This window comes from Diadema setosum, chromosome 2 (genome assembly GCF_964275005.1).
Source record: "Diadema setosum chromosome 2, eeDiaSeto1, whole genome shotgun sequence".
Classification (NCBI taxonomy): Eukaryota; Metazoa; Echinodermata; class Echinoidea; order Diadematoida; family Diadematidae; genus Diadema; species Diadema setosum.
In genome coordinates this window covers 12,953,368-12,972,671 of record NC_092686.1, presented here as the reverse complement: position 1 = coordinate 12,972,671, position 19,304 = coordinate 12,953,368, and the positions used below count along the sequence as shown (strand labels likewise).

General features: G+C 38.0%; 1 protein-coding gene across 1 annotated transcript in view; it reads right to left on the bottom strand.

The window, feature by feature from the left end:
- LOC140239935 (folylpolyglutamate synthase, mitochondrial-like) overlaps window positions 1-19,304 on the bottom strand; it is a 33,372-nt gene that overhangs the window by 9,972 nt on the left and 4,096 nt on the right. Inside the window, exons 3-7 of the mRNA XM_072319755.1 lie at window positions 15,445-15,564; window positions 7,698-7,813; window positions 6,611-6,818; window positions 5,572-5,633; window positions 4,400-4,502 (exon numbers count right to left, since the gene is read on the bottom strand). Of these exons, the coding sequence (XP_072175856.1) occupies window positions 4,400-4,502; window positions 5,572-5,633; window positions 6,611-6,818; window positions 7,698-7,813; window positions 15,445-15,564 (609 nt within the window). The remainder of the gene's footprint in view (window positions 1-4,399; window positions 4,503-5,571; window positions 5,634-6,610; window positions 6,819-7,697; window positions 7,814-15,444; window positions 15,565-19,304) is intronic.

Here is a 19,304-nt window from a genome sequence, read left to right as displayed (position 1 = left end):
CTTGGTGTAACCTCCTGCTGAAATTGGTCTAGATGTATACCCTCGATCTCTTTCATAAGACAGGCCAGCATATGCGTCTTCAGTGAAGCACGCGATTGAGCTTACATTGCACGGATCGGCACACAGAACTCCACCACGACTAAACTGGACATCCTGAGGTCAGACCAGCGTTCTTCCAGGTGCACAGCCACTGTATGCGATCATCAGAGTCTTCCATTGGCAAAATCTAAACAGGTGTAAGTTTCTTCAGTTTGTCTCCCTCTACAAATTAAATTTGTTAAGATCGCAACTGCTGATCTGTAAATTAACAAACATGTCGGAAGAAAGGAACCAGTGGGACTCGAACCTGTCATCTACTGCTTTCCGGGCAGCGACACTACCACCAGGCTGTCCCTGGTTGCCGGCAGTGACACGATGAACATGGAACAAATACCCAAGCTCCGAGATTCCGACATTGTTATGTTAAGTAGTCCAAGGCGGACAAGGCATAGGATAGCAGTAGATGACAGGTTCGAGTCCCACTGGTTCCTTTTTTCCGACATGTTTGCTAATTTACAAATCAACAGTTGCGATCTTAACAAATTTAATTTGTAGAGGGAGACAAAGTGAAGAAACTTACACCTGAACCTTCACCCCTCTGAATAATATCCTTCTTTCATTTGACATCTGAACAGTTTGGGTGAAGGCAAGCTTGTCTCTTGTCTCTATGACGGGTGCATTGCACATAGAGTACAGGATACACGAGATGATAGGAAAGCTTCTTTTTGACTCGCGGAATAGGCTACAATCCTTTCTCAGGCAAAGGTTCTGAATTATCGGATCATGCTCAGTCTGCACACAGTGAGCTGAACACCATATCAAGTACTAGTATACGTGTTCAATGATTGTGTGTAATGATATGGGAAAATGCATGGAGAAATCAAAATACATATGTACATGTTTATGTATTTTACGTGGAATCAGTTCCCGTCTGTTGTCTTCATCAATCTTGCAATGTTGTTGTTTATTATTTTCCCTCTCCATCACGAGTATAATATGGAACGTGTTGATTATTTCACGTGAAGTTGTTGTGATGTCGGAAAATGCAAGGCTGTATTGCAGGTGGCCTAGATTGCAGGTGGCCTTCAATTTGTTTTTCACATTATATTGACATGTTTAACAGACTGTAACTCACCAAGATGCCTCTTGAAGTGTTTTGAAAAACTTCTGCTTGATTTCACACGAGCGGATGATTATCAATTGTCGTTCTGCTATCATTGTGAGTGAAACAAAGTATTGTTTCTCTTCAAAAGATAGCGTGCCAATTAATCTGCAATTACTTTTGGTGCTGTGTAAGACATTCCAACCCACCTCCAGCCTAGACATCCGTTGGCGTTGTGGTGTAGAGCGGGATCTGAACATCTCATATGAAGCATGACTTCTCTTTTCTTTTCTTTTCTTTTCTTTTCTTTTCTTTTCTTTTCCCCACTAACAATGTGAAGCAAAGTATTGTTTCTCTTCTAAAGATAGCGTGCCAATTAATCTGTACTTAGGTTGGTGCTCTAAACAAGACATTCCAACCCACCTGCAGCTTAGATAATAGATATCCGTAGGCGTTGTGATGTAGACATGGTAGAGCGAGATTTCTCTTTTCTTTTCTTTTCCCCCACTAACAAATAAGTTCAGCAGGAAACATAGAAGCATTCGCACATACTGCTTACATTTCCCATCACATGCTTTGAACATCGGAATTTTCACGTACACATTTTCCCTGGAATTTTGCCAAGAACTTTTCAACACAATACATGTTCAAAAGAAACCATTTGGTTCATACATAATTTGATTAAAGGGGCCTACTTATCACCGTCCACGTACTTAAACAGTTTTCGCCAAAGATACAAGTATGTTTACAAGACTGCAAACAGTAGAATGATTTGCCCCTTAACAAATCAGACTACATCTCTTGAAATGTCTTCAAACGTAAATTAAAGTCATTCCTCTTGAACGATTTCTGTTATATATATATATATATATATATATATATATATATATATATATATCAATAATGAGACAACATCATTATTGTGTAAGTTCCCAAAAGCTCCTTACGACTTTCTCCAAGCCGGCGACCATATTATTGTACAGATACATAGATATTGGATTGGTCATCACATTTACAGCTTGCCACTCTAACTGATTTCTCGGCTCAAACATGTCTTTTTTTTCATAAGTAATTTATTAACAATCGTCCTTTCCTAAAGCATTTCATTGGCTCAGTCTTATATTGGGGTGTGGTGTTCACTACAAATTAATTCCTTATTGGTGGGGCTAAGACCCCCCCCCCCTCCCCTTAGCCCCACCGTCGGTACGGAACCAAGTAAAAATTTGCAAGTGTAAAAAGCCCTTTAGAGGGATAAATTCTGGCAGGAGGGCGACCTTCCAGCTCAGAAGATCATTTATGTTTGGGGATCAGAGGGTAGAAACACGCCATCATGTCATTTGGTGCGGGACTTTGGGGATGGAGAGCCATTGGAACTGACCACTAGCGGGGAAAGTAGCCAATGTCTAACTTATAAATTCCTATGACCATAGACTTTTCTTGGGAGAGGTGGTTTCGACAAAAAAAAAAAAAAAAAATAGCTGGAAGAAAGATAAACGGTTTCATAAACGTCACATTCAGGGTGACTAGGAAAACGAATGCAGTGTTCTGTTTTCTTTTACTCTCTATCCTATTTTATTCTATTCTATTCTTTATTTTATGTGCTAGTAGCCATCTGGGCTACATAATGTAAAACAGATATGTTTGTTTTGTACATCCTCTAAAGATCACCAGAGGTCAAAGGTAGAATATGGAATATGAAGACAATTTCATTGTAAAACAGATATGCTTGTTTTGTACATCTTAACCATGTTTATCATTAACTAATGACACCACAGATCAATATTATGATATTTTGAGGTCATAAACACCTCTAAAGGTCACCAGAGGTCAGAGGTAGAAATCTGTCTTTGCTCTTTAGAATATGAAGATAATTTCATTGTAAAACAGATATGCTTGCTTCGCACATCTTAACCATGTTTATCATTAACTAATAACATCACAGATCAATATTATGGTATTTTGAGGTCATTGACCTCTAAAGGTCATGAGAGGCCAAAGGTAGAAACCTGTCAATGCCCTGTGGAAACAGAAGATTTGTAGCACAAATGCATATTTAGTGCAGCGTAACCAAGATCTCGGCCTATCATTCACAAATGCCTCCAAACATCAATATTCTGATATTTAAAGTTCATTGACCTATGGAGGTCATCAGAGGTCAAATCAGACTTACCTCCCGATCTTAAGATGAATCTTATGGTATGTACTAACACTGGTGAAAGTTTCATGCTTTTGTCAAATTTTGCACAATTCTCATGATTTTGAGGGCTTAACTGCTCTACTAGCAAGTAGATCGCAGCACATAAAGTACAAAAGTCGTTAAACGTTTGTTTAATAGATATCTTAAAAAAAGCACAAAAAATAACCAATGTCACAGAATAAAAGAGTTACCAAGAATGTCTGTACCAACGTAAAAACCATTCGAAATCAGATGTCATGTAAAACCAAAAGAAATGTCTAAACGCACTGCAGTAGGTGTTCAACTGTTATCACGGCACTAAACCCACTATGACATCTCTTACATAAAAACGTTTTTGATCACATATCAAAGAAATTTACACCATAACTTTGCTATTGTATGCACAACTGCACTGCCTTAATGGTATGGTATAGCTTTGTTGAGATGAGGATTTAGATTTTAACTTTTTGTGAGATAATTAGCAACCATTTATGAAATATTAAAGAACACACGATTCTAACAGGTATTACAAGTTTTGATGAAAATTGGCTTTGAAATGACTGAAAAATTAAAAAACAGAGTAAAACAGAGAAGTCCAACTGAATGACGGGTCCCAACTTTTACTGATATCTCAGCCAGTTGAAAGCCTATTTTCGTCAAATAAACTTTGAATTTCCTCTTTGCACACAATGCTCTTTCATATTTCAGAAGAGGTTCTAATCGTTTACAACAACAACAAAAAAATGGCAAACTTAATCCACTAAAACCATATCGCCCCTCCAACACTATAGGAAACCGCGCGCGTGATGCCATAGTTTCATTGTCCCGTGTTAGCTATGTCAGCGACAAATTTCAATTTCAATTTTATTTTCGTATTTCTCGATGGAAAATACATGATATATAGCAAAATATAATAATACAGAATGTCCAGCTTGGATACGTACATAAAGAAATAGGAATACAAACATAATACATAGCGGTCGATTGGTCATTTTCAATCAAAGTAAAGGATGCAAAGAGAAGTACGATGGAACCTACTAAAAAGCAAAGCTTGTTGAGTGTAGGTCCCAAATAATTCTTACCTTAGCGATGCTCGCTTTGTGCCAGGCGATGCTCTCCAATGTGGTTCCAAGATATTCGGTGTGGTCAATGCCGAGAGTCGTAAGGCCAACAACAGTAGGGGTCCTATGCAGTGCAATATGGAGGGCCAGTGGAGTAAAAAATTACATAAGAGTAAGCTTTCTTCAATCAATGGTCAAAAGATTGTTAGTCCGTTAAATAAGAGCAATAACATGAATAAGAGAGAACACAACAGTATCCAGCGCACTTTCCGCCTCTTCTTTTCTTCTGATGTGTTATGACTTCATTCTCTTCTGCCATGTTCATTTTGTCACCCCCCCCCCCCCAGAAAATGAAAGAAAAAGTATGTATATAGGGCCTACCTATATGCAAAACCTGATGTGGCAAATCAGCCTTTATAAATCATCTAAGGTATGTTTGCAACGAGCGAAAAGAGGCGAGGTTGTCGTCGTTTGGACTATAGATTTTGATGACGGTTATAGGTATCATACATAATTTTATGCATGTGTAGCTTTGAGTACTTCTAGAGAAGTACACTAAAATTGTACATCTCATGTTGGCAGAGTAGTTGCAAAAATGGATTGACATTCTCGACTAGCATTTGTACGAAACTGTATAGGCCATGTATAGGTCTATACATACTCATTCATGTTTTTGCCTTTTCTATTATCAACATGTCACAATGAAATTGAATCAAACTATACTCACCAAAATGTGTTATTTTTATGTAACATAAATGTAAAAATGCATGCATAGCTGTATCTTCCATATCATTGTATTCTCACAAGATTTCATGTTATCATATCATATGTAACTTCATTAAATAACATCTAGATGTTAATATGTAAAACATGTGTCAATAAATTCAACTCAACTCAACTCAAACTCAAATATGTTTCTTTTAAGATAGCAGACCTGCATTGACTAATCCTTGCGTTTAGCACGTGCTAGCATTATCGTTACAGTAGATTCTTTTTTCCCCTTCAAATTAGTTACTTAATTCCATGAGTTGTTGTGTTTTTACTCGAATCTAGATATATTTCTTTGCCTGATTTAAGAGTTGAGTAAACGCTAAAGTGCCTACTAAGACTAACTTCATATAAATTACAAATTCAAAACAGAGATGGAGATTTTGGATTAGTAATCCAAAATTGGTACCGATAGGCCTACTTACCGGAAGACATTTGTGTAGTCAGTTTCACCTCCAATGAACACTTCAAGGATGACGACATCAACCTAAGATACAAACATATCGACACGTGATTTTCACTGCTGAATGACACACGACAGATTATGAATTTTAATAAACTGAGAGATGTGGCGTGAAGAGTGAGTAAGCAAAAGACGAGTAGTGACAGGAATATCTGTTTAATAATGCATGCTGAAAAAAGGACATTTAATGCTGCATACGTTTGCCACGCATCGCACTGCAAGGTTCATGTATCCTAATACATTCAAAAAAAAAGATTGAGATTGAAAACTTTCTCAATGTCTTGATTCTCTGTGTCATGATAATTACCCGTGAAAGATGAATGCCTTGATTTATGTCCCTGAACAGCCAATGTAGACATAAGACCAAGGATCGAATGTCGAATGTCCCTTTAAAACATGGCAAAGCGGAATCATACTTTACCAGGAAGAGATCCCGTCACACCAGAGTATCATATCAATCTTTCCTATTATCGTTAATTTTGAGTTGATCATAATACTCTCATCATAATTCTTGCTTGTGCCATCCAAGTGACCATGTTACAGTTTTTGTTTAGCTGTTTGTTTGTGCTTTTAATTAGAGAGCAGCAAAATTAGAAACCGACAGATTCGGTAGCGATTGGTTTCAATCATCTACTTGCAAAACATCGTAAATCCTGGTATTGTTGGGAAAATGCAATCAACAGAATCACAATTCTACTACCAAAAGCAATTTAAAAAGAAGATAGAGATGCAGAAGTTCTAAAGTTCCTTTCTGATTACTAGAAGAATTTTCTTAATTTCTTTTCCTTGTTGTGTCGCATTTGTCTTACTTTTTTTTTTCTTCAAATGTGTGTTCTTGTGTTGTGTTGTGTTGTGTTGTGTTGTGTTGTGTTGTTTTGTGTTGTGTTGTGTTGTATTGTGTTGTGCTGTGTTGTGTAGCGAAATGAGAAAACGGATCCACAATCATGACACACTTGTCGTTCGAAAATTCATGGAATGCTGTTTATACGGGGCTGGTTTACCTTTTCTTTGAGAAATATGGAGAGTCCCAGTGTCAGGATGTATTGATATAGATTTGGGCGATATTTTTCCATCTCCCACTCTTTGAAATTCTCCTCCACTTTTTCAAACATCGGAAAAAGCTCTAGGCCGTAGGTTGCAAACATTCGGCGCGGAACCACTTTACCATTCAAACGTATTCGTTCTCTTGTCTCAGTCAACGGGGGCGAGCTGGTGGGGTTAAAACAGTAAACCTGGTGATTAGATTATTTGGAATATTACAATAAATTTCCCAGCCTATTAAAAAATATATAATCTCTGTGGATAAAACAGTAAACCAGGTGATTAGATTATTTGGAATATTACAATAAATTTCCCAGCCTATCAAAAAATATATAATCTCTGTGGATTTACACTGGTAAATATTACTGAGCGTCAGAGCACACTCTCAGTGATGCAGTTTTCCACCACGTCCAGTGACGTCACTCCAGTCCTACAAGACGTATAGGCCTATATGCACTGTTGTTGGGGGGGGGGGTTCGCAACAGTATAGTATACATGCAACACTTACTGGCAATGACATTCGTGTGAAACATAAAAATGAGAGAAAGAGAGAGTTGAGACCACAGTTTGATTCTTCTTTCACGATGATGGGGTAAATCCGGGAAGTACAGGCATTGTTATTTATAGGAACCGGGCTCTTAGATTCAATCTAATATTCAAATTAAGTGGGGGTGGGGGGGGGGAATATTCCAAGGAGACTTCATAAGTCATGGCTGAGATAATGTGCACAACAACATGAGTAAAAATGCCGATCTTGCGAGAGCAGAAAAACAAATTTATAATTTTCTCTTTCGATATGCGCAACTCAACTTATTTTGATGACTTGTTTAGGTAATAAACTGTGCATGGAAAGAATGCATTACTATGGGAACTATACAATTCGTTAAGTTAAAACAAAGACTACAGGCCCTACAAGTTAAACAAGAGACTGTACAAGAATCACTGTTACATGATAAAGTGCACAACAACATGAGTAAAATACATAGTATTTGTACAGTATACTCTAAACTGTAAAGGCAGCAATACTTTTGCCAAGTCGCAACTGACCATATCATCCCCGTTTTAAATCCACACGTCTGAAGGATCTTCTCTGTGAAGAAGCACGTGGAACCTTTGCCCTTTGTTCCTGTCACGTGGATCACCGACAACTGGTCCAGATCGTCCTGTGGAATAAAGTCACATGATTCGGCTCAAGCAAGCTACAGCAATTATTGTAACGTAGTGGTGAGCACAAAGCAAGCATTCCATCCAAGCATATCGATGACAAACAATAATGAAATGGTTGCTTATAACAACGAAAGAAGTCTTTTCAAACCCAACGAAGTCCACATGTGAAGACGATTACACCTATTGTTGTGGAGTTTCTTCTGCCACAGTAATCGTCACTATATGGTTATATTGAAACATTGGTCACTCCCACTCGCCAATCCAATGTCTCACCAAAGTAACTCTTCAAATGAAAAAAAAAAAAATAAAGAAAAGTCAGTAGGTGCTGAATGAATAAGACTAAGTCTTGATGGTGAAGTTGTAACACAAGGAATCGATTGCAAATGCTTTTAATGATTTCTTTGCAACTAATGGAAGTAAATTATGTCCTCGCAACAAACAGATACCTGTGGAATTAATTTCAAGTATTATGTAGATAATTTTCTTTTCATGATCAATATTTTTGACACTTTAAAGATGAAAAACTATGCTAGTTCTTGTCCGATTTTGCATGTATCAAAGTGGTTAAAAGATATATTCATTTACCAATAAATCATCATACGTTGTCCAAAATATTATTTCATTATTATGTTGACTGGTTTAGTACCTTATCAGATGATATATAAAAATGGTGATCGAAGTGAATCTAATGATATTGTATAGTCCAATTTCAGTTTCGTCATTTCTTGTAGAAACAAAAATGAACGATGTATTTACAATACAGTTTTTGTTATCATAATTTTCTTTTAGATTCCCTAAAGCGTTCTTCATATATCAATATGAATTTAGAGGGGACACTCCACATCTGCTGCAATATTAGAATTGATTTAATAAAATAACTCATGTCATAGAAAGAAAAGAATATGGATTGTCTTAATTATTGATTTGTCACAGCCTTTTGACATTATAGGCCACTAAATTTTACTCAACGGATTACAAACGGCTCTAGAATGGTTTGGAAGTTGTTTAAACGATCGAAAGCATTACACTGTCATTGACGGTGTTCAATCCTATGAAAATCCAGTCAGTTGTGAAGTGTCGCAGATGTCTATTATTGGACCCTTCTTTTTTGTTAAAATGTATAATTTGCCGATATGCCCAGACATGTTTGATTATATATTTCATTTACTGATGATACGAGTGTATCCAAATCAAATACAGATTTAACAATTGGGAGAGAATCCATTTCATTATTTTGCATTGAATGTATTAACAATCTCTTTCTATTGATACTGTCAAACACTTTTGGTCTCAGGTGACTGTCCTGGCAAGCAGCATTTATAAGGATTACATGAATAATCATTACATCATAGAATGATGCTTATCCCAGTGAATTTAAAAACCAACATGCCTATTGGTACGAATGAAGTTTTTTTGCTACTCATGTGCAAAGTGGAACTGTGAACTGGCTTATCATATAAGAGGGCCTTTCATCAACAAACATCTGCTGTAAATGCACTATGCAGTTTAGCATGGTCAGATGCAGCTGTGCAAAGCCAGAACATAGCGCTGGCAAATCTTTATGACAGCACTGTACATTTTTTAGCTCTACGACTTAGTTGTACTAAATAGGATATGATAGCTGGCCTAATGAAATGAGACTAATTCTAAGCTAACTTGTCTAACTTCAATTGATGAAATAATTACCCTCGTTACATATTAAAATGTCTTGATGGTTCACTAGGCCTATCATCGATACATTTGTACTTGTACAATTTAGATAACAGGGCCGGTGGAGCGTTTTCAAAAGTGGAGGGACCACTTCCGAGTTTCATGAGCTCACATAGAGAAAAAACCAGGTCTTCAGTCTTCAGCTAATCTCTCCCCTTGATTCCAAGGTAAGTTGTTTATTTTTACTTTACCAATTTAAATATCCCTTACTTCAAGGTTGAGAAAGTCACATTTTAATAACATGATCATGTCGTGTGCCAAGGAGCATATTTACGAGTAACTTGTTTTGAAACATCCATTTATCTAAACCTTGCGATTCAGTCTTCAAAACTGATTCAGTTAGGCATTTACATCTTTATCAGAGTAATATATTACGGTGTCGTCTGCATAGAGACGCACTTGCATGACATGATCAGAAAACACTAAATAAATCATTAATGAATATAACGAACAACAGCGGATCTAACAAGGAGCCTTGAGCTTGTATGGCACGCCGTGGGTCAGCACCTTTCCGTCTGACAGGGAATCATTTATCATCGTGACAATCCTTCTATCCGATAAATAGTTTTTAAACCCTTGGAGGGCTACACCATTTTATGTTATGCAAATAGCGGACAGCTTTTTCAAAAGCTCTTTGTGGTCGACAATGTCAACGACAGGTCAACAAATAATGCGCCCGTGTGCATGCCCTCGTCTATTAGCCAAAAGCCAGTCATCCGTTACTTCAATCAAAGTTGTAATAATGGAATAATCGCCCTGAAATCAGACTGAAAAGGCATTAAAATAACCTTTCAGATGAATCAGCTTGAATAATACGTTGAATAATAATAGTTAAATAATACGTTGCCTTGATTTTAACATACAGGGCAACAAAGAAATCGGCCTGTATTATCTGGGGTTAATTGATGTCCCTTTGTATGAAAGGTGTTACCTTTGCAATTTTTCCAAGGACTCGGTACTTTCCCTTCCCTTATGTATCTATTGATTATATAAGTTATTATATGAATCACATCATATCATTGGTGCTGCGTTGTATAAAATGCATGCATGTATCGCAATTGCGTATAGATACTAGGCCCTATGTATAACTACATTAGAAGGCTCATTCTCTCATAATTGCTGTGCCAATATAGGAGCCGTTCACTATCTTAATCCTGGCAAGGAGTGCTCGTGGGAAATCGATTGGGGTCATCCCACGAGCCCGACACTCACGAGTCATACAGACCACGAGTTCGACATTGAAAAAAAAAAAAGGTCCACGAGTCATACAGCCCACGAGACATAAAGCCCATGAGTTGACACTGGGTAAAAACAGCATACGAGTTCGACATTGCATCACTGGGCTTAATGTGTCGGTCTCGTGGACCTTGTGTGCTTTAAGTCGTACTCGTGGGCTGTACAAATGACTATGTGTGACTTTGAAATACTGAGAAAGTAATAAAGAAAACTTAAACGCTAGATTTACCTGCCCCTCTTTAAATCAGCAAGGCCTAAAGTTATTACTTGATGGAAATACTATGTGAAAATGTGTCATCTAAACTAAGGCTCAAAAGTTATGTCCATCTATCATACTTGACTAAAGTTGAGTTAAAGAGTTGCATGATTTTGAATCGATACCAATACTCGATTAACTTGTTTTGTTTGTTTTTTAATTCAATGAATTCTTTTACGTGGCCTGTTCCTGACCACTCGAGTGCACCACAAGAAAACAAAACAAAACAAGCAAGCAAATAAACAAACAAACTTCAGATGTTTAAAGAGGAAATCCAGGAAATGTAGATGTAAATGCCGAGACCTATCTTGTGATTTGATTTGTGAGGTTCAGAGCCGCTGAAAAGTTGGAAACTATTAGAAAGTGTCACTGTCAGTGCTATTGTGCCCTATTAATCGCCACCAAAAAGGAGATGAAAACACCTTGAGGGTGGGGAAGCACATTGTGTGTTCAAACATGGGATTTATCGTTAAAGTATTCTTAGATAAACGTGCGTGTGTGTGTGCACTACATTATTCGTGTTTGTTACATAGTTTGCAAAGAATTATCCTGAAGTTGCGGATATGGATCTTGTTTCGTTCTGATAACAGGAAAAAAAAAAGAGAAAATGAAGAGCGACTTTATCAGAATTTCATAGAATGACCTCTTCCATCTTTTTGTACTGAGCAAAGCCAAAATAGCACCAAGGAATGATGTGATATATATTGGTCGTGGTGGTGGTCGGTTACTTTCTACCCCTTTGCATGCTATCATTATTATCCACATCGATAGTCTGTGGTAGTGACAATGTAGGTTGAACAATGTTGTAGGCCTGCAGGGTACCAGGCTGCCAAGTACCGAATACACGGTCGACTGAAGAAGACCGATGAATTTTTGTCTTCAGATATCACGATGGCATGAAGCAGAGAATAGAAAATATGTGTTTGTCTGCTCCTTGGAGCGCGAGTCTTTTTACCTCACATGCACCCACCTCCATGAATTCTCTTTTTTCTTCTTCTTCTTCCCCACTAGAAATGAATAAGTTTCGCAGGACGCGTTGAAGCGTTCGAGCATACTTTTTACATTTTCCTTCACGATGCTTTTAACAATGGAATTTCTATATACATCGTTTGCGTGCGAAAGAATTTTAAACGGCATTTCAACACAATGCGCGCGTTCAAAAGAAACCATTTGGCTCATAATACGGCCGCCATTTTCCGAGGCCGCCATTTGCCAGCACTCCGAGGTGCCGGGATCTGCAGCACCCAGGTTATGGAGTTCCTCACAGCTGCAGACCCCGGCATCTACCTCAATGATCTATATGTTTATGTTAAACATATTTCTATTATCCTGTGCGTTCCTTGCAAACGATACCCACGCAGGGACAGGGGATTCACCCGATGTGATTATGTAATCCTTATTTCTCCATCATTTTTGCAGTAAGATTTTCAAAAATGTGTAAATTCCCTGATTTAAGTATGAGTATCCTGCACATATCTTAAATATGTGTAACGTTGTTGCTTAAATTTTACTTCAAAGATTGTCAATTGACTACTATTTTCTGGCACTTAATTTCCACTTTCTCCTGTTCGGCTTAAAGCTCCCAGGTAACTCATATATTTGGTAACCACCCCAATATTTTTCAATGTTTTTCAAAACTATGTTGTATAAACTACTTTGCTGTATACCCTACTTGGTTTTTCATCGCATCAATGTTATATTGCATAAACCTCTACATTTTTTCTCGAATCAATGACAACTACTGTGCATTGTATTTTTTCCCTCTATTTTGCAATACATTTAACTGTGTGTGTATATCTCAATATATCATTCTGGGCTGATATCTGATATATATATGTATATATGTATATATATATATATATATATATATATATATATATATATATATATATAGCATACATACTTATGATACAGGCCGGCAGTGCATGAGAAAAGTTATAGTGCACGCAAAATATAACGATTGCAAACGATAATCCACTATCGATATGACTATCGGTTTTTGCTTCCTCGAGTACTTGAATCCCACATCTTTATCGACGCGATTGCGCCACAACCGCGATACGCTTTGTTCGATATTATCGTTATTCTCGATTCTCGCTGGCTATGCCAGCAACTTAGCTGTGTGGGACTAGACTTTCAGCGGTAGATTTAAACATGGAAGCTGAAATCAACATGTTTGCTACTTTTACAGAGACTGATCTATATAAATAGTATCTTGAGACGATAAGGACACAAAGAAAACAAAGGATGCAATCAAATACGCCCTACGAATTTTGGACTCCTGCTGTTCTGAAAAAGAAATCAATCCGACGGATATTGAGCAAGTCAACCCAAGATTTGTGCCGCTTTCTCCGTACATTCTACGCGGAAGTGCGCCGTGGAAATGGGCAGCGTGTGTACGGTATACTAGTACGCTAAGCGCTCTTTGATCGTGCTATAACGCTATGAACTTCTCCAACGACATATAATTTACAACACACTCTCGGAATCCACATGTGCAGCAATGGTGACTTCAATGATGCCTGGCACGAGCCCATCCACTAGATCCCTAATCCTGCAATACATCCTAGTCCTGGTCCTGGACCCACAGTGCAGTAAGTAGGGCGTCTAACGTGTTACTGTTACAGTTAGATCCATCAATATGTTACTTGCACTGTTAAATGTTAGATCTAACGTTAGATCTAGATATAGACCCTAGACTCTATGGCCCGAATTCACGAAGTTGGTACAAATGAAACCATGGTTTAAACCATGGACAAAAACCATGGAGCGCCAAGTGTCTCATGGAATATTTCGTTAAAAAATCAGTCATTTCGTCAATGAAATGATTATTTTGTAACGAAATGACAACATTTTGTAACTAAATGAACATTACGTCCACGAAATGATAATTTCGTTAACGAAACGGTCATGTTGTCAACGAAATGACCAATTTTGAAATGAAATATTCCGTGCGACACTTGGCGCTCCATGGTTTTTGTCCATGGTTTAAACCATGGTTTCATTTGTACCACCTTCGTGAATTCGGGCCCTAGGCCCTTAGTTGAATTTGGATCTTCAGGATTTTGTCTACACAGGTTCAAAGAAATTGGTATTGTCTAGACACGTGTAGAGTCTTAAATGATCTAACGTGTTAGGCTTTCGTATTTTTTCAATACTTTATCTTGCCTGGGTATGTATGCTATTTTATATAACACATAGTGCATGATAGCCCGACCAGACGCTGTTAATACGCTACGCATGTCGCGCTACGTATGCGCAGCGGCGACTGGGCTGTGTATAGTTAAGTGCATGACATCTTATTGCACTATAACAAATACCAAGCACCTCCGAATTCTGAATTGCCCTCAGGCAATTATATTCAATTCGGCCTGCGGCCTCATTGAATATAACTGGCCTTCGGGGCAAATTCAGAATTTGTCGGTGCTTATATTGTTTTATGAAATGGGTTCAAGAATGTAGCCAATTGGAAGCGCTGAAATGAGTCACGTGTGCGTGTGTTAATTTCTCACTAACATGCACGGCCTGACGTCACAATGTTTACACTAGCAGTGCGCACTCAATCAGTTGTTACAAGTGCGTCGCGCGCTACTTTACGCGCTGTCAATCCTGTAAACAACTTCTAGTTCGGGCTGCCGGCCGGCCTTTCTTGTGTGCATAACATGTGTGGCGTACGTATACTATTATACGTACGCCTATATGATACTTAGTACTTAATGATAATTTTTGATTTGTTTAAGATTTATTATGATCTGATATTATGCCAGTATTGTCTGGAGCAAATTCCTTTTTACTAGGATCAGATTTTTCTTTATTTTCTTTTCTATAAAAAAAAAAAAAAAAAAAAAAAAAAACATAATACGGATCTCACTTGGCAGAGTGGTTATATCTCCTTTCACATATAGACCCTACTTGAGCAGTACTGGGAGGGCCTGAGCATTATGATTGGTGGACTGTGTTTGGTCCCTTTTGCCAAAGTTTTTAATGCAATTTTGCGGATTTGCTTCCATTTACCACCCAAATATCTCAGAAATGGGCCTAAACTTTTGGATTTTCAGGTTTGAACATGCTTTGAAATGCCAATTAGATTTGAAAAAAAAAATCTATATCCATTAAAATAATGTCACTTGCTTCCTTTTGCCAAAGTAGGGCAGGATACACGAGAATAATTAGGTGAAACATGTTTTGTTGTATCAAAGTATGCAAAGACAAAACGTAGAAAGAAGAATCAACGAGGTGCCTGTCTCTCCCATTCATAAGTTCATGTTAAACAAGAATCAGAAGGACGTGTTTAAACATAAATATTACACAAAGGACAATCCCATTGATGGGATTGATCCCTACAAACCTCCTACTAGTAGGCACACACACACACACACACACACACACACATACACACACATATCTTTTCTAGATTTCACTTACGTTCATTCCGATTAGTTTGAGAAGCTTCTTTGTCGCAATCGCCCGCATAGGCCTAGCCGAGGGGTCGCCTTCGAAGTCAATTCGATACTTGAGGTTCCGTCGAAACTCTTCTTGCCAAAGCTGTGAGCAAAGAACAGTAGAATATGAACATGAACTGAAAACAGAAGAGAGGTTGTCTACTATCGACTCCCCGACGCATCTTCGGAGTGTCAATATAGGGAGCTATAGATTTTCGCGACGCGAAAGTTCAGAGAGAGAAAAAAAAATGACCTGTTCTGCCCATGCCCAAAATTAATTACCTAAAAATTTATCTTGCATCGTCCGCTAAAATTCACACCACTGAGAGCTACTTGATGCAATGATCTGCGGGGCCGCCATGTGCTTCGTAAAGGCTCTTCGTCCTCGCGTACATCACGACGCAGGGAGTGAGAACTGCAAAAGCAATCCTTAGGGAGACAATCATCAGTCCAGAGAATTTTTAATATACAGATACAATTGAAATTAAGAAGAATAAACAATACAACCTTTCACCACTGTCTCCGTAAGCGATTTTTAAAGATAATTCTTGCAAGCGATCGTACAAAAGCCTGCAAAAGGGTGCGACGTAGTTCATGTACAACTCGTGGGTTATAGGTAGCGCCTTAGAAAACGTATAAAAGCGTTTCAAAATGGTCATTGTATGATTTATTATGAATTGCCACAATATGCGATTTTTATTGTCTCTAATATTAGTTGTTTTACACTTATTTATATACAATCAATACAAAAACAGTTTTGAAAATAGATATAATTTACATGATGGCCTATATAATTTGTATAATGGCTTATTGCTTTGTGAACAAGCCACGTACGCGCGCATTCATGTCATTATTTATAATGATGGTCAAAAATGCAGTTTGTTTGGCAGAGGAGACCGAATTCATCAAAGAAAAAAAAAAGTGTTTTATTATGTATGATTGCACACTCTTATATCTTTATATTTACTGTAAGTACGCCTACTTCTTCATTTTAGTGACTTCTGCAGGGTCAGCTAATACTTTTAGTACGGTCTGCTATGTCGAAATATTGGATCCCGTGAGATTTTCGTGCCAAAATTGATTTTTTTTAGCTAACTTTGTCAATTTGGGGGTGCTGAATCCAAAAAACTTTGGCTCCATTTTTTTCGACCATGTCTTCAGCCGCCATTTTGAATTTCAAAATGGCCGGCATAGCAAACTGTATTTTGACGCAGTTCTCATAATGTGAGCATCATAGAAGGTTCAAATCTGATGCAAAAAGCATGTTTATGATGTCAGACATTCTGATACACCATTTCCTGATATTGTAGATTGTTTTAATACAATTTAAGGGCTGCCATCTTGAAATTCAAAATGGCCGCCATAGCAGCTAAAGGTATATTTACCTGTATGTCAGGTTGTAAGCATTACGGAAAGTATAAATTTGGGCCAAAAAAAAATGCTTATGATGAGAGACATGCTAATGATGGATCATTTTGGTTGGCGGCCATCTTGGAATTCAAAATGGCCACCATAACAAATGTAATTGGGCCTATATCTCATATCGTATACATAGTGTAAGGTTCTAACTTGGGGCAAAGAGCATGCGTATGCTATCAGACTTTCTGAAACATCTTTTTCTGAAATGATGGTCCATTTTGATATTATAGGTGGCCATCTTGAAATTCAAAATGGCCGCCATACCAGAATGCATATTTTGACCCATATTTCATGTTGTAAATGATACAGAGAGTTCACATTTCGGGCATAAACCGGGCTCATGATGTTGAACATTCAGATGCACTTTGACCCCTTCCCTAAAATTGCAGATCATTTTTGAGGCTGTCATTTTATCATTCTGTAATAATGGATTATTCGCAATGGCTGCCACTCTTGCAATTCAAGATGGATTTCGACCCATATTTGGTGCTGTAAGAACTTTACCCTACAAACTCAAGCATGCTGGAGCACTTTCATGTATAGGACCTATGTGTAAGTCAATCACTTCAATAAATAGTATTATTATTGCATAGGCGGAACTGCTTCCTGTGGGTACACTGCCATGTTGAAATGCAAAAATATCTGCCATGGGAAACATTCCTTTAATAGCATTGCATTTGGGTAAAACTTGTGAATGGAAAATCTTGTGATTCCGGTGTCAAAGCAAATGACTTTCAAATGTCCCTCAATAACTTTGTCTGAGTGACTAAATGCCCCCATTTAGACGACTTGGTTGTAGAGTTTAAATAAACAATATTAGCTCACAGTGTACTAGAAAATTTATCACAAATTTACTTAGTTAATGTCTCCTAGGCTCATTCCCTGTACGTGTTTTTGATGTCACAGCACTTGTATAGGGTTGTACAGAGGGGATAATTGGTTCTAAATTCTTCCAGAAACAATGATTTTTGCATTTCTTGCCATATGGACATGATAATGAATTCTGTGGCTCCCGTTGGTGTAGGAAGCTCAAAGAATTTAAGTGCACAGTATATATACATCCCCTGGAAATATCTACAATGTATATACCATATTATATTACCCTGTAAGTAGAGGCACAAATTAGGTTGTAAAGGTTTACGAGGTTTGTTCTCTGGATGTGTTGTATCAAGACTCTACGAGACCAAAGTGGGAGATTGTCCAGGTTGAAGTCATCCACGCCCAACTTCTGAAAGGCATGAACTGTGTCATTTTACATTCTGCATGATTCAAGGCTTAGAGAATTCTTGATCCATCTGCTCTTAGACATCCTCAAATTTTCAACTTCAGCCTGAGCCATGAAAGGCATGACAAAGCAGACCTTTGTTTTTCGCAACAATTTGCAGAACATAATCTCTCAACAATGTCAGTTGTACGTTATCATCTCCTTTCCCAGTGATGGAGCAGACAAGATGCGATGCAGTATTGAAAGTAAAGCAAAGATCCATCAGGAGAATGAAAATGTCAATGACTATACGTAATAATCATCAATATCTCTGAAAATTCTGAAATGCCACAGATCTGAGCTATTATTGCTCCTTTGTAGTTTTAGAATCATTGGCGGTACAGCAGTGAGCATCTTGGAAGTCTTGATAATTGAGGATGACCCACACAAGGGCAATCAGGAAAAACCTACTCATTGGCATCCCTTATTCATTCTGTGCTATTCCAGAAATACATCCAGCAATATTATTATGAGCTCCCTGATGACTTGTTTCACTTTGTGGTCAACAAACAAGCTTGTGAATGGGATGCCTGGTAGGGTGACCATGACATTTCTTGCCATTGCAAGACTTTTCCTTGTTTGTCTTCATTCTCTCGAGGCAGTATCAAGTCTTTGAAGATCACCTTAATCGTATCAATGCTTGCTTTTGTACAAATATTTAATGACTGGGATTAAATATAACTATTAACGAGGTTCCACGACACCAAATAATGTATTGCCTGAGAGGCAAAAACAAAATCATGTGTACGCGAACCACATACCCGCTTGGCTGTTATGGGACATGGGATGTAACGCTTACACGCTTGCCCACACTATGGGAAGTGGTATGGGACCCCACCCCTCCCCCCCCCCCTCCCCTAAGCAGTTTTTGCCCCTGAGGATGGATTGATGACGTCATAATAGGAACCTCGTCATTACAGTCTGAATTTATGGCGGCCATTTTAAATTAAGAAATGGCTGTCGTTCTGCTTGATCTGAAAATGAATTCGGTTTAACTAGGACAGTTTGGGCAAATTCATCTAAGGCGCTTACCACAGTAGGCCTATTATATGTTTTTCTATGGCCACCACTCTTGAATTTCAAGATGGTGGCCTATCTAATGATCCACAATAGGAAACAGCTGTACTGGAACGTTGGACACAAGCATGTGCATTACTGAA